General features: G+C 47.2%; 1 protein-coding gene across 2 annotated transcripts in view; it reads left to right on the top strand.

Annotated features, from left to right (window-relative positions):
• The window catches only part of odad1 (outer dynein arm docking complex subunit 1), a 42751-nt gene extending 31608 nt beyond the window's left edge, over positions 1-11143 (top strand). Inside the window, exons 12-15 of one of the 2 annotated variants that reach the window (XM_085967187.1) lie at positions 1059-1222; positions 5821-5924; positions 6485-6578; positions 10116-11143. In XM_085967187.1, coding sequence (XP_085823313.1) covers positions 1059-1222; positions 5821-5924; positions 6485-6578; positions 10116-10184 — 431 coding nt within the window. In that variant the 3' untranslated portion in view covers positions 10185-11143. Of the gene's footprint in view, positions 1-1058; positions 1223-5820; positions 5925-6484; positions 6579-6780; positions 7828-10115 lie in introns of those variants that run through there. The other variant, XM_085967188.1, reaches the window with a different exon arrangement.
• The last annotated feature ends 1602 nt before the right edge of the window (positions 11144-12745 follow it).

The raw sequence follows: 12745 nt of genomic DNA, 5'->3' as shown, positions 1-12745 counted from the left end.
AGGATACGAGATGATGATAAGAATTTGATAGTACAACAAAATTCCACCAGAGGGCAGTGGCAACATGTTTTTAAACATGTTATCGATTGAAGACAAAGTCCTACTGTTAGGACTTCTCTTTATCCTAATGTTCTTACCTCTTCCCCTGAAGATGTTGACACTAGCTGAGACGCAGGATCTAAAGACGCTGACAGCTCCCTGACCAGATAATGTCGACCATGACAAGCTGTTTCACCTTGTCCCGAACAGTAGAACCAGAGGACACGGCCTGCGCTTGAAGGGGGGGTAAATTCAAAACTAACCTACGGAAACAAAATTTCAGTGAGCGAGTGGTCAACCTATGGAACAGGCTCCCGAGGGAGGCGGTGGATGCAGTTAGTGTTGATTCATTCAGATGCAAATTAGAGAGATTTCTTTCAGAAAATAACACGTGGTGAGTGTAGCATGTTTGGGAGGAACAGGTGACTTTGGACCTATGGTTCCCAAAAGCTCTCCACCACTGGGAGTTTTCCTCGCCTCATATCTGGGTCTGTTGTAGACTAATTGATAGAGAGTGATTGCTATGATTAGTCAACAACTCCATTATTGTTGATTCATGTGACTGCCAGGAGGGTCGAAGGTGAACTAGATGGAACTTGGTAATTTTTTGTCCAGCAATTCCTATGTCCTTATCTTATATAGTGGTCATTCCTCATGTATGAGCTTAGATGGTGAGGTGGAACTTTCTCAGACCTGGTGCCACCAGCAGAGCCTCCCACACAGTGGACAACCTGGAATCAGTGAACACAGCCAGTGTTGGGTGGGCAGCCTCCTACTTTTTGATTAATACTGAGTATCCTGTTTCCTACACAATGGCTCTCTTATACACAAAGGGTTCGCGATCAAGTTCAAATCCCATGTATGGAGTTCCGATTGGCTCTGTTGGCACATGCTCTGCCTGCTGTGGTACTCACCATACAGATCACTCACTCTGTGCTGAGTTACTGACCTTAGCCAGATTGAACCTGGCCAGAATCCCACAGAAACCTTTCTTAATTTGAAATTGATTCCATCTATAGGAATTGAATCGCTGTTTAATAAAATGAATTGCGATCGATCGATTTTGGATGAAATGTTGGGATCTTCGTCTGGAATCCGAGATAACAATGTGATGCAGTACCTGGGCCTCATTGAACAGCGCACAAATGAGCTACTGTCTATCCAATCCTACCTCACATCCAAGGTATCTATGGGCCACTTCCTCCACGCACTGCCTCTGCTTTCAAGGTTTATTTTGAGTTGTGCGGAGAGCTAGAAAGTGATATTGACTCTGCTGGATATCTTCTTTGTTGTAATGAACACTCGGCTGGTTTGTACTGTCCACTGGGAGATGGTAAGTTTAATAGAGTCCAAATATTTGGCTTGGATCCCATCAGAGAATAAGGGGACATTCGCGTTTGTCACAGAAGGATGCCATCCCACATTATGGTGTCAGCCATGGCTCAGCGTGTAGCACCCTCACCTCCTGAGTCAGAAGGTTGTGGGTAAAAGTCCCATGCCAGAGACTTGAACACATAATCCAGGCTGACACTCCAGTGGCCAAGGTTGGGTTGGACCCTGGCACTTGGACAACTTCCTTGTGCCCAGTCGTTCTGTGGGTCAATGCACCATGTGGAGCGCACTGAGCCAGGCTGGTCATGAGGTCTCAGGTTTAATCCCCAGTCTGTGATGAGTTAGCTGGTATCAGCCAAGTGGCAGCTGGAATGTTGGAATTGGCCTTGGCAAGTAAAGGGGAATTTCTGCTCCTGTTCGCTGTCTGTAACACTTTCTGGAAGATGTCTGTGTGTGGACAGCGAGTGAGTACAGGGCCAAGCTCAGCGGTGACATCCTCCATGGTCGAATAGCCTGCCAACATTCACAGTCTGGGATCATACATAAAGAATGGGCACTTGGGTGAGGTACTAGAGGATAGTGATACCCCCGGAACCCATACCCTGTAATGTAGTTGACTCTTAACTGCCCTCTGAAATGGCCTAGCAAGCCACTCAGTTATAAAAAACCGCTACGAAAAACAATAAGAATAAAACTGGACGACAACCCAGCATCGACCTCGGCACTGACTATGGACACGACAATGGCACACCCAGCCCTGTCGACCCTGCAAAGTCCTCCTCACCAACATCTGGGGACTTGTGCCAAAATTGGGAGAGCTGTCCCACAGACTAGTCAAGTAACAGTCTGACATAGTCATACTCATAGAATCATACCTTGTCCCAAACTCCTCCATCACAATACCTGGGTATGTCCTGTCCCACCAGCAGGACAGACCCTCCAGGGGTGGCGGCACAGTGGTATACAGTCGGGAGGGAGTGGCCCTGAGAGTCCTCAACATTGACTCCGGACCCCATGAAGTCTCATGGCTTCAGGTCAAGCATGGGCAAGGAAACTTCCTGCTGATTACCACCTACCACCCTCCCTCAGCTGATGAATCAGTGCTCCTCCATGTTGAACACCACTTGGAAGAAGCACTGAGACTAGCAAGGGCACAGAATGTACTCTGGGTGGGGGACTTCAATGTCCATCACCAAGAGTGGCTCGGTAGCACTACTACTGACCGAGCTGGCCAAGTCCTGAAGAACATAACTGCCAGTCTGGGCCTGCGACATGTGGTGCGAGAACCAACACGAGGGAAAAACCTACTTGACCTCGTCCTCACCAATCTACCTGTCGCAGACGTATCTGTCCATGACAGCATTGGTAGCAGTAACCACCGCACAGTCACTGTGGAGACGAAGTCCCGTCTTCACACTGAGGACACCCTCCATCGTGTTGTGTGGCACTACCACCATGCTAAATGGGATAGATTCAAAACAGATCTAGCAGCTCAAAACTGGGCATCCATGAGGTGCTGTGGGCCATCAGCAGCAGTAGAATTGTATTCCACCACAATCTGTAACCTCATAGCCTGGCATATCCCTCACTCTATGTAATGAAATCTGTTTGTCTTGATCCTGTATTCGTTTTGCACTCATGTATATTACCCTCCCCCACTGTGTATAGTTTCACTTCCTCTTTCCCGACTAACCTGGGAGGTTCCAGGTCTTGGCTCTTGGCTCCGCCCCTGACTTCTCTTACATAAAGATCCCAGGATCTGTATGACTCATTCCTGTGAACCAGTCGGCGTGTTGAGATGTTAGCTCTGATCTTAGTGATTAAAAGCCAACTTGTTTAAGTCTATAACTTCTAGTTTTGTGGTTATTGAAGGCCCATCACTCTACCATTACCATCAAGCCAAGGGACCAACCCGGGTTCAATAAGGAGTATAGAAGAGCATGCCAGGAGCAGCACCAGGCGTACCTAAAAATGCGGTGCCAACCTGGGGAAGTTGCAACACAGGACTACATGCATGCTAAAAAGCAGAAGCAGCATGCTATAGACAGGGCTAAGCGATCCCACAATCAACAGAGCAGCTCAAAGCTCTGCAGTCCTGCCACATCCAGTCGTGAATGGTGGTGGACCATTAAACTACTAACGGGAGGAGGAGGCTCCATGAATATCCCCATCCTCAATGATGGTGGAGCCCAGCACGTGAGTGCAAAAGACAAAGCTGAAGCGTTTGCAACCATCTTTAGCTAGAAATGCCGAGTGGATGATCCATTTCGGCCTCCTCCTGAGGTCCCCACCACCACAGAAGCCAGTCTCCAGCCAATTCGATTCACTCCACGCGGTATCAAGAAACGGCTGAATGCACTGGATACAGCAAAGGCGGTAGGCCCCGACAACATCCCGGCTGTCGTGCTGAAGACTTGTGCTCCAGAACTAGCCGCACCTCTAGCCAAGCTGTTCCAGTACAGCTATAACACCAGCATCTATCCGACAATATGGAAAACTGCCCAGGTATGTCCTGTCCACAGAAAGCAGGACAAATCCAATCCGGCCAATTACTGCCCCATCAGTCTACTCTCAATCATCAGCAAAGTGATGAAAGGTGTTGACACTCACCAATAACCTGCTCACTGATGCCCAGTTTGGGTTCTGCCAGGATCACTCTGCTCCAGACCTCATTACAGCCTTGGTCAGCCATAGACAAAAGAGCTGAATTCCAGAGGTGAGGTGAGAGTGATTGCCCTTGACATCAAGGCAGCATTTGACTGAGTGTGGCATCAAGGAGCCCTAGTAAAACTGAAGTCAATGTGAATCGGGGGGAAAACGCTCCACTGGCTGGAGTTATACCTAGCACAAAGGAAGGTGGTTGTGGTGTTTGGAGGTCAATCATCACAGCCCCAGGACATCGCTGCAGGAGTTCCTCAGGGCAGTCTCCTAGGCCCAATCATCTTCAGCTGCTTCATCAATGACCTTCCCTTCACCATAACGTCAGAAATGGGGATGTTCGCTGATGACTGCACAGTGTTCAGTTCCATTCGCAACTCCTCCGATAATGAAGCAGTCCATGCCCGCATGCAGCAAGACCTGGACGACATTCAGGCTTGGACTGATAAGTGGCAGGTATTTGCGCCACACAAGTGCCAGGCAATGACTATCTCCAACAAGCGAGCATCTAACCACCACCCCTTGACATTCATAAGAACATAAGAACATAAGAAATAGGAGCAGGAGTAGGCCAATCGGCCCCTCGAGCCTGCTCCACCATTCAATAAGATCACGGCTGATCTGATCCTAACCTCAAATCTACTATCACTCTACATCCCTCCTGAACCCATGTGATCTCCTGGGAGATGGCATTACCATCGCCGAATCCCCCACCATCACCACTGACCAGAAACTTAACTAGACCAGCCACATAAATACTGTGGCAACAAGAGCAGGTCAGAGGCTGGGTATTCTGCAACAAGTGTCTCACCTCCTGACTCCCCAAAGCCTTTCCACCATCTACAAGGCACAAGTCAGGAGTGTGATGGAATACTCTCCACTTGCCTGGATGAGTGCAGCTCCAACAACACTCGAGAAGCTCGACGCCATCCAAGACAAAGTGGCCCGCTTGATTGGCACCCCATCCACCACCTTAAACATTCACTCCCTCCACCAATGGCTGCAGTGCATACCAACCAGAGGATGCACTGCAGCAACTCGCCAAGGCTGCTTCAGCAGCACCTCCCAAACCCGTGACCTCTACCACCTAGGACAAGGGCAGCTGGCGCATGGGAACACCACCAGCTCCAAGTTCCCCTCCAAGTCACACACCATCCTGTCCCCTCCAAGTCACACACTATCACCGTTCCTTCATCATCGCTGGATCAAAATCCTGGAACTCCCTCCCTAATAGCACTGTGGGAGTACCTTCACCCTGCGGACTGCAGCGGTTCAAGAAGGCAACTCACCACCACCTTCTCAAGGGCAACTATGGATGGCCAATAAATGCTGGCCTTGCCAGAGACGTCCACATCCCATGAACGAATAAAAAAAATAGCTGGTGCCTTCAGAGGAAAGGAGGAAAATTGGAAACATCTGGTAGGGGTGATGCTTTACATGACTAGTAATTCATCTATTGGATACGACATATATTATAATTGCAAAAATTGTAAAAAGCTAGTCAATACTGTATCAGATAGCAGGTGTTGTATTTATGTAGGATATACACTTGAAAAGGAAATATTTGCAGGGCTATGGGGAAAGAGCAGGGGAGTGGGACTAATTGGGTAGCTCTTTCAAAGAGCCGGCATAGGCATGATGGGCCGAATGGCCTCCTTCAGAGCAATATGATTCTAGTCCTGGATTGTCATGTAAAGGTTTATAGGCTGATTAAATTCAGTTCAAGCTTGGTGAGTCTGTTTGAGTGTGTGTAGCAATAACATTTACTATTCTACACCCCGTTCACTCCAGGATTACGACAAGCCATACAACCCACGAGAAGCTGCCATGTTGCTGATGGGCCAGAATCCGGACAATCCCACCCAGCCAGTCTACATTGAACCTCCCACCACAGGGTCTGTACCTCCCATCTCATCATTCCATCAGTCTCTCAGGGGAGGGGCAGAGATCAACTCAACCACAAACTCACAGTAACAAAATGGAGATCGCAAACTGTTCTGACTTGATTCATAACTTTTCTTACTTTACAAATCACTTTTTCAGACCATTCCCAAAACAGGAAGCTGTGCAGACACTATCTGGCCTCTGATTGCCCCTTCTTTAGGGAATGAGTCCCATAAGAGGAGTCTGTATAAAGTACACCGGGAGTGAAATTGGTTTTTGGGGATAGTGCTAAAGGGGCGATAGCAAATCAGCAGCCCGTTTTACACCCCTCCCGAATGGAAAATAAAATCAGGCGGGGTGTAAGTGTTGAGTGGTTGGTTGTGGAACCTGTACCCCAGCGAATCATCAATTTCAGGGTAGGGGGAAAAAATTGGGGGGTAGGGGGGAGTCCAAAGAGACTGCAGTTGGTTTTCTTCCCTAATGATGTGGATTGGAGTGTTCTTTGAGTGATGGTGATATTTGGGGCAAAATGTAAAAGAACTAATTCTTGTTAGTAACTCTTCATTCCCAGAAATGATTATGACAGTGACGTGGACTCTCCGGTGACTGACGAGGAGGAGAGGCCCCTGACTCAGACTGAGCTCCGGCAAAGAATAATGAAAGGGGTAAGACCGGCATGCCGATTCTGTGTGACCTATTAAAGACCTTACGGCTTCCTTCCCCTCCCGTGAACTGATTAATGCAGAGTGTCACTGGGAATATAGCTCCTGCACCTCCCCTAGAGTTAAACCTGGTTTTGACCCAATCACACTCAGGAAGCCAATTCTTAAAGCCTTTGTTTATCTTCCCCTTCCACCACTCCTCAAGGTGCTGACTCCTACTTGCTGGGATCCCACTGCATAGGGAAGGATAGTCCTCTGCTGCGTTGTCCAAGTGACCATCTTTCTCTGTGAGGAGCAGCAAGCTAGCTGACCACGGAGGCCATTACATCACATCCCTCAGCACAAAGGTTCTCTATATAAAAAGTGCCTTCTGATTGTCATCTTAAGGTCTTTCATCTGTTCACTGGACTTATCTCAGAAAACTCTGCACCCTCCCCATCTCATCTTCATTAAGATGGAGAATGAAGTAGTTGACTCAGAGACTAGGGTCCTCAATTTAAATAAAGGAAACTATGATGGTCTGAGGAGCGAGTTGGGTAGGATTGATTGGGGAATGGCACTCAAAGGGTTGATGGTGGATAGGCAATGGCAAACATTCAAAGACCGAATGGATGAACTACAGAATTTGTTCATCCCAGTTTGGCATAAAAATAAAACAAAAAAGGTGACCCAACCGTGGCTAACAAGGGAAATTAGGGATAGCATAAGGTCCAAAGAGAGGGCATATAAATTGGCCAGAAAAAGCAATAATCCTGAGGATAGTGAGCAGTTTAGGATTCAACAAAGGAGGACAAAGGGATTAATTAAGAAAGGGAAAATAGAATATGAGAGTAAGCTTGCAGAGAACATAAAAACTGACTGTAAAAGCTTTTATAGATAGGTGAAGAGAAAAAGATTGGTGAAGTCAAGCGTAGGTCCCTTGCAGTCAGAATCGGGGGAATTTGTAATGGGGAACAAAGAAATGGCAGACCAACTAAATACATATTTTGGTTCTGTCTTCACAAAGGAGGACACAAATAACCTCCCAGAGATGCCGGGGAACATAGGGTCTGATGAAAGGGTGGAACTGAAAGAAATCAGTATTTGTAGGGAAATGGTGTTAGGAAAATTGAAGGGACTGAAGGCTGATAAATCCCCAGGGCCTGATAATCTACATCCCAGGGTACTTAAGGAAGTGGCCCTAGAAATAGTAGATGCATTGCTGGTCATCTTCCAGAACTCGATAGACTCTGGAACGGTACCCATGGATTGGCGGGTAGCTAATGTTACCCCACTATTCAAAAAAGGTGGTAGAGAAAAGGCGGGGAATTATAGACCGGTAAGCTTGACATCGGTAGTGGGGAAAATGCTAGAGTCCATTATAAAAGATGTAATAGCAGAGCACTTGGAAAGCAGTGACTGGATCGGACAAAGTCAACATGGATTTACAAAAGGTAAATCATGCTTGACTAATCTACTGGAATTTTTTGAGGATGTAACTGGTAAAATAGATTAGGGAGAACCAGTGGATGTGGTGTATTTGGACTTTCAGAAGGCTTTCGATTAAGGTCCCGCATAAGAGATTAGCGTGCAAAATTAAGGCACATGGGATTGGGGGCAAGGTATTGACTTGGATAGAGAACTGGTTGGCGGACAGAAAGCAAAGAGTTGGAATAAACGGGTCGTTTTCCGAGTGGCAGGCAGTGACTAGTGGGGTACCGCAAGGATCGGCCCTAGGACCCCAGCTGTTCACAATATATATTAATGATCTGGACGAGGGAATTGGATGTAATATCTCCAAATTTGCAGACGACACAAAGCTGGGTGGGAGGGTATGCTGTGAGGAGGATGTCGTGAAACTCCAGCACGATTTGGACAGGTTGGGTGATTGGGCAGAAACATGGCAAATGCACTATAATGTGGATAAATGTGAGGTTATCCACTTTGGTGGCAAAAACAGGAAGGCAGATTATTATTTGAATGGTAATAGATTGGGAGAAGGGGAAGTGCAAAGAGACCTGGGTGTTCTTGTACACCAGTCGCTGAAGGTAAGCATGCAGGTGCAGCAGGCGGTTAGGAAGGCAAATGGTATGTTGGCCTTCGTAGCAAGAGGGTTCGAGTACAAGAACAAGGATGTCTTGCTGCAGTTGTACAGGGCCTTGGTGAGACCACACCTTGAGTACTGTGTGCAGTTTTGGTCGCCTTACCTGAGGAAGGATGTTCTTGCCAGGGAAGGAGTGCAGCGAAGATTCACCAGGGATGGCAGGAATGACGTACGAGGAGAGATTGTGTCGATTGGGCTTATACTCACTGGAGTTTAGAAGATTAAGAGGGGATCTCATCAAAACCTATAAAATTCTGTCAGGCCTGGACAGACTAGATGCAGGAAGGATGTTTCTGATGGCCGGGGAGTCTAGAACCAGGGGTCATAGTCTAAGGATAAGGGGTAAGCCATTTAGGACTGAAATGAGGAGGAATTTCTTCACCCAGAGAGTGGTGAACCTGTGGAATTCTCTACCACAGAGGGCGGTGGAGGCCAGTTCATTAAGTATATTCAAGAAAGAGTTGGATATATTTCTTAAGGCTAAAGGGATCAAGGGATATGGGGAGAAGGCAGGGACCGGGTACTGAATTTGGATGATCAGCCATGATCGCATTGAATGGCGGAGCAGGCTCGAGGGGCCAAATGGCCTACTCCTGCTCCTATCTTCTATGTTTCTATGTTTCTATCAGCAACCTCAGTGTCCTCAAATGATTTCTCTACCTCCATCTTCCTTCCTTCGATTCTGATTGTTGATGATCAGCTTGTGAAAGCTCAATTTTTCCATGTGTTTGCTGTAGCCAGTTTTTTCTTTCAGTGACCTGTGATTGTGATGTTTAAACTGAGTACAATAATTTGGTTAACACAATGGAAGGAGAAGAGATACACAAAAAAATAGAATTTTGAAACTCCAAAGTTGCCAAACAACATTTTCTCTGGAGTTCAGAATCAAAATGCCAACAAACATTTAGGCCAGAGATTCCACTGAAGCTCAGCTGGTTAAGCTACTGGTCGTGGCTCAGTGGCAGCACTCTCGTCGCGGAGTCGGGAGGTTGTAGGTTCAAGTCCCACTCCAGAGAGTTGAGCCCATAATCCAGGCTGACACTCCAGTGCAGTACTGAGGGAGTACTGCACTGTCGGAGGTGCCATCTTTCAGATGAGATGTTAACCTGAGATGTCTGCCCTCCTGGGTGGATGTAAAAAATCCCATATTTGAAGAATCGTTCTCCCCAGTGTCCTGGCCAATATTGATCCCTCAATCAACAGCACTATCACACTGTTGTAATACATTCAGATATTGGCAAGGGGAGTATGCAGAATTTCATTTTCCGCGGCCAGAGAGTGATACATAGCCGGCTGTATAACTCAAACCTGCTGACCTTGCATTGGTCAAACTGGTTCCTGCATTATCTGCACCTTCAGACACCCAGCTGTCTCTAGTTGTTTAATGGTTGCTCTGTCTCTAGTTGCTATGCATCGTGTTGGTGAGTTCAGTTATTTCACGTCTCACTGATTTTTAGGTGATGAAGAAAGAAGCAAAGGCTTTGAAGAAAAGCATTCAATATGACCGCTCTCAACAAAAGTGCTGAAAGCCTCAGAGGGCCAGCCATCAACCAAGAGATGCTTAAGAAGATCGTATTCACGAGATTTACTACTTTATTTTAATAGAAATTACCATATTTTTTTTCTCTCCAGTTTTCTCCCCCCCTCAATACGTTGACTCCTTGCTGGGTGTGGATTTTTGCCTGTGCTGCATTTTTTAATTAGAATTGTTGTAATTCTAGAATTAGCATGTAAGGAGTTAAATCATTGTCCCTCATGTTATTCTCATGGAGGAACACGTCACTTCACTCTGAGTCATGCTGGACATGAATCTGCTTATGCATGCAGATTGCTAAAGCCGAAAATAGGAAACGCTAGGGGTCAATTAACTGGAATAGTCGCATTCACGGACCAGCACCGTAGGTCATTAATAGCGATTGCTTCTATTCAATATTTATGATAAGCTATTCGTGTGTAATTAAATCATGAGGTTTATTGTCTACTCAATTCAAAGAGTGTGTCTCAGTTTGGGCAGCGACTTGGATTGACAGGTGTTTCTGAGGCCAATGGGGAAAAAGGGCAGGTCCTTGATTGGCTAGAACTCTCTGTGATTGACAGCCCGGTCAGTGAACAGACTTAAGGCGCCACTTCTGAGAGGGAGAGTGAAAAGGCATTCACTGAGTAACTCGGTTACCTGCTGTAATGCTGAGTGGTTTCAAAGTTCCATGCCACTGTCCATTTTTGTCTGATTTACACCTCTGTGAAGTGCCTTGTGATATTTTTCTACATTTTCTATATAAGTGCATTGTTGTCAGGCTAGTCTGATAAAGTATATGGTTAATGACTCTGCAACAATACAGGTATCAACTTGCATTTCTATAGCGCTTTAAACGCAGTAAAACGTCTGAAGGCTCTAAAGAGAAAGCACGCTGAATCTTTGAGTGTAGCATTCTGTATGCTTCTTGCTTATCTAGTTCATGCACATTAAACCATTTGTTAGTTTGAAGCTTGTGTTTCTACTGGATAGAGTGCTTGTCAAGTCTACTATCCATAAAGAGATAGGAGAATTCATGTGGCAGCATTTGATACATTCCAGTAGCTGGTGTACAGAGCAAGGGTTCTGTGTCCCACTCTGCAGCAATTCGCCGAGGCTTCTTCGACAGCACCTCCCAAGCCCACCACCTAGAAGGACAAGGGCAGCCGGTGCGTGGGAACAATACCACCTCCAAGTTCCCCTCCAAGTCACACACCATACAGACTTGGACATATATCGGTCGTTCCTTCATCATCACTGGGTCAAAATCCTGGAACTCCCTACCTAATAGCACAGTGGGAGCACCTTCACCACACGGACTACACCAGTTCAAGAAGAAAGCAGCTTCTCAAGGGCAACTAGGGATGGGCATTAAATGCTGGCTTTGCCGGCAACACCCACATCCTGAGAATGAATATACAAATAAAATTCCACAAACAGCAGCTGTCTTCTTTTACCCCCACAGACCATTCTTCAAGTGTGAGTCTAGAGTGATGGGGCATTGCGAGCTGAGCCTTAGCCTGGCCGTAGCCAACAGCCTCCCATGTGCTTTCTAGCAAGGTAGAGATCGTGAGCAGGACCCCTGGCTGATTTCTGTTGCACTGAGGTTACTTGTAGTGCCTCAACTCTTGCCTGTGCTGAGATCAGCTAACTCAGCACAGACCAGAGACAGAACCTGGAACATCCTGGTCTTAGTCTGTGTGATTCAGTACCACTCCAGGCAGGACACTTACCCACAGAGACCCAGGGGAACTCCTTCTCCCCACCAATTCCATTCTGAACCACAGTAATCCCTTGTGAACTGGCAAATAAAGGACACCTTTAATCTTGAAAGTTCCAGCAAATTTTCTTTTAATTTGCAATTTAAAAAAAAATGGACAATTCTTATCCTTCATATTCGATATTAATCTGACTATATCATATAAGTAAATTCACAACTCGTAGAAAGAGAGAGTAAAGTTATCTGCGCTTAAATTTGGTAGTTATTTTCTTCTGTCCTTTTCCTGAATTTTTGCCCAGTAAGCCACCTCGGGGCAGAGGAGCCTTACAGCGCTTGTAGTGTTGCTCTGGCTAAGATCACCTGACTCAGTACAAATCCATCTTCTGTATTGTTGCTGACTTTTAGATTTTACGGGGGTAATTTTAACCTAACCCATCCGGCGGGAAACTGATGAGATCGAATCGGCCGTCCGATTTACTCCCCGCCCGATTTACTCCCCGGCCCGATTTACTCCCCGGCCCGATTTACTCCCCCGCCCGATTTACTCCCCGGCCCGATTTACTCCCCGGCCCGAGTGACTCCCCCACCCGAGTGGCTCCCCGCCCGAGTGACTCTCCCGCCCGATTTACTCCCCGCCCGAGTGACTCCCCGCCCGAGTTGCTCCTCGCCCGAGTTGCTCCCCGCCCGATTTACTCCCCGCCCGAGTTACTCCCCCGCCCGACTTACTCCCCCGCCCGAGTTACTCCCCCGCCTGTTACTCCCCACCCGAGTTACTCCCCTGCCCGAGTTACTCCCCCGCCCGAGTTACTCCCCGCCCGAGTGACTCCCCCGCCCGAGTGACTCCCCCGCCCGAG

Source organism: Somniosus microcephalus, chromosome 25 (assembly GCF_052327205.1).
Source record: "Somniosus microcephalus isolate GS21.2 chromosome 25, FLI_Smic_1.0, whole genome shotgun sequence".
NCBI classification, from domain to species: domain Eukaryota; kingdom Metazoa; phylum Chordata; class Chondrichthyes; order Squaliformes; family Somniosidae; genus Somniosus; species Somniosus microcephalus.
Note: the sequence above shows the minus strand (reverse complement) of the source record. Positions and strands in the feature narration are given on the sequence as shown.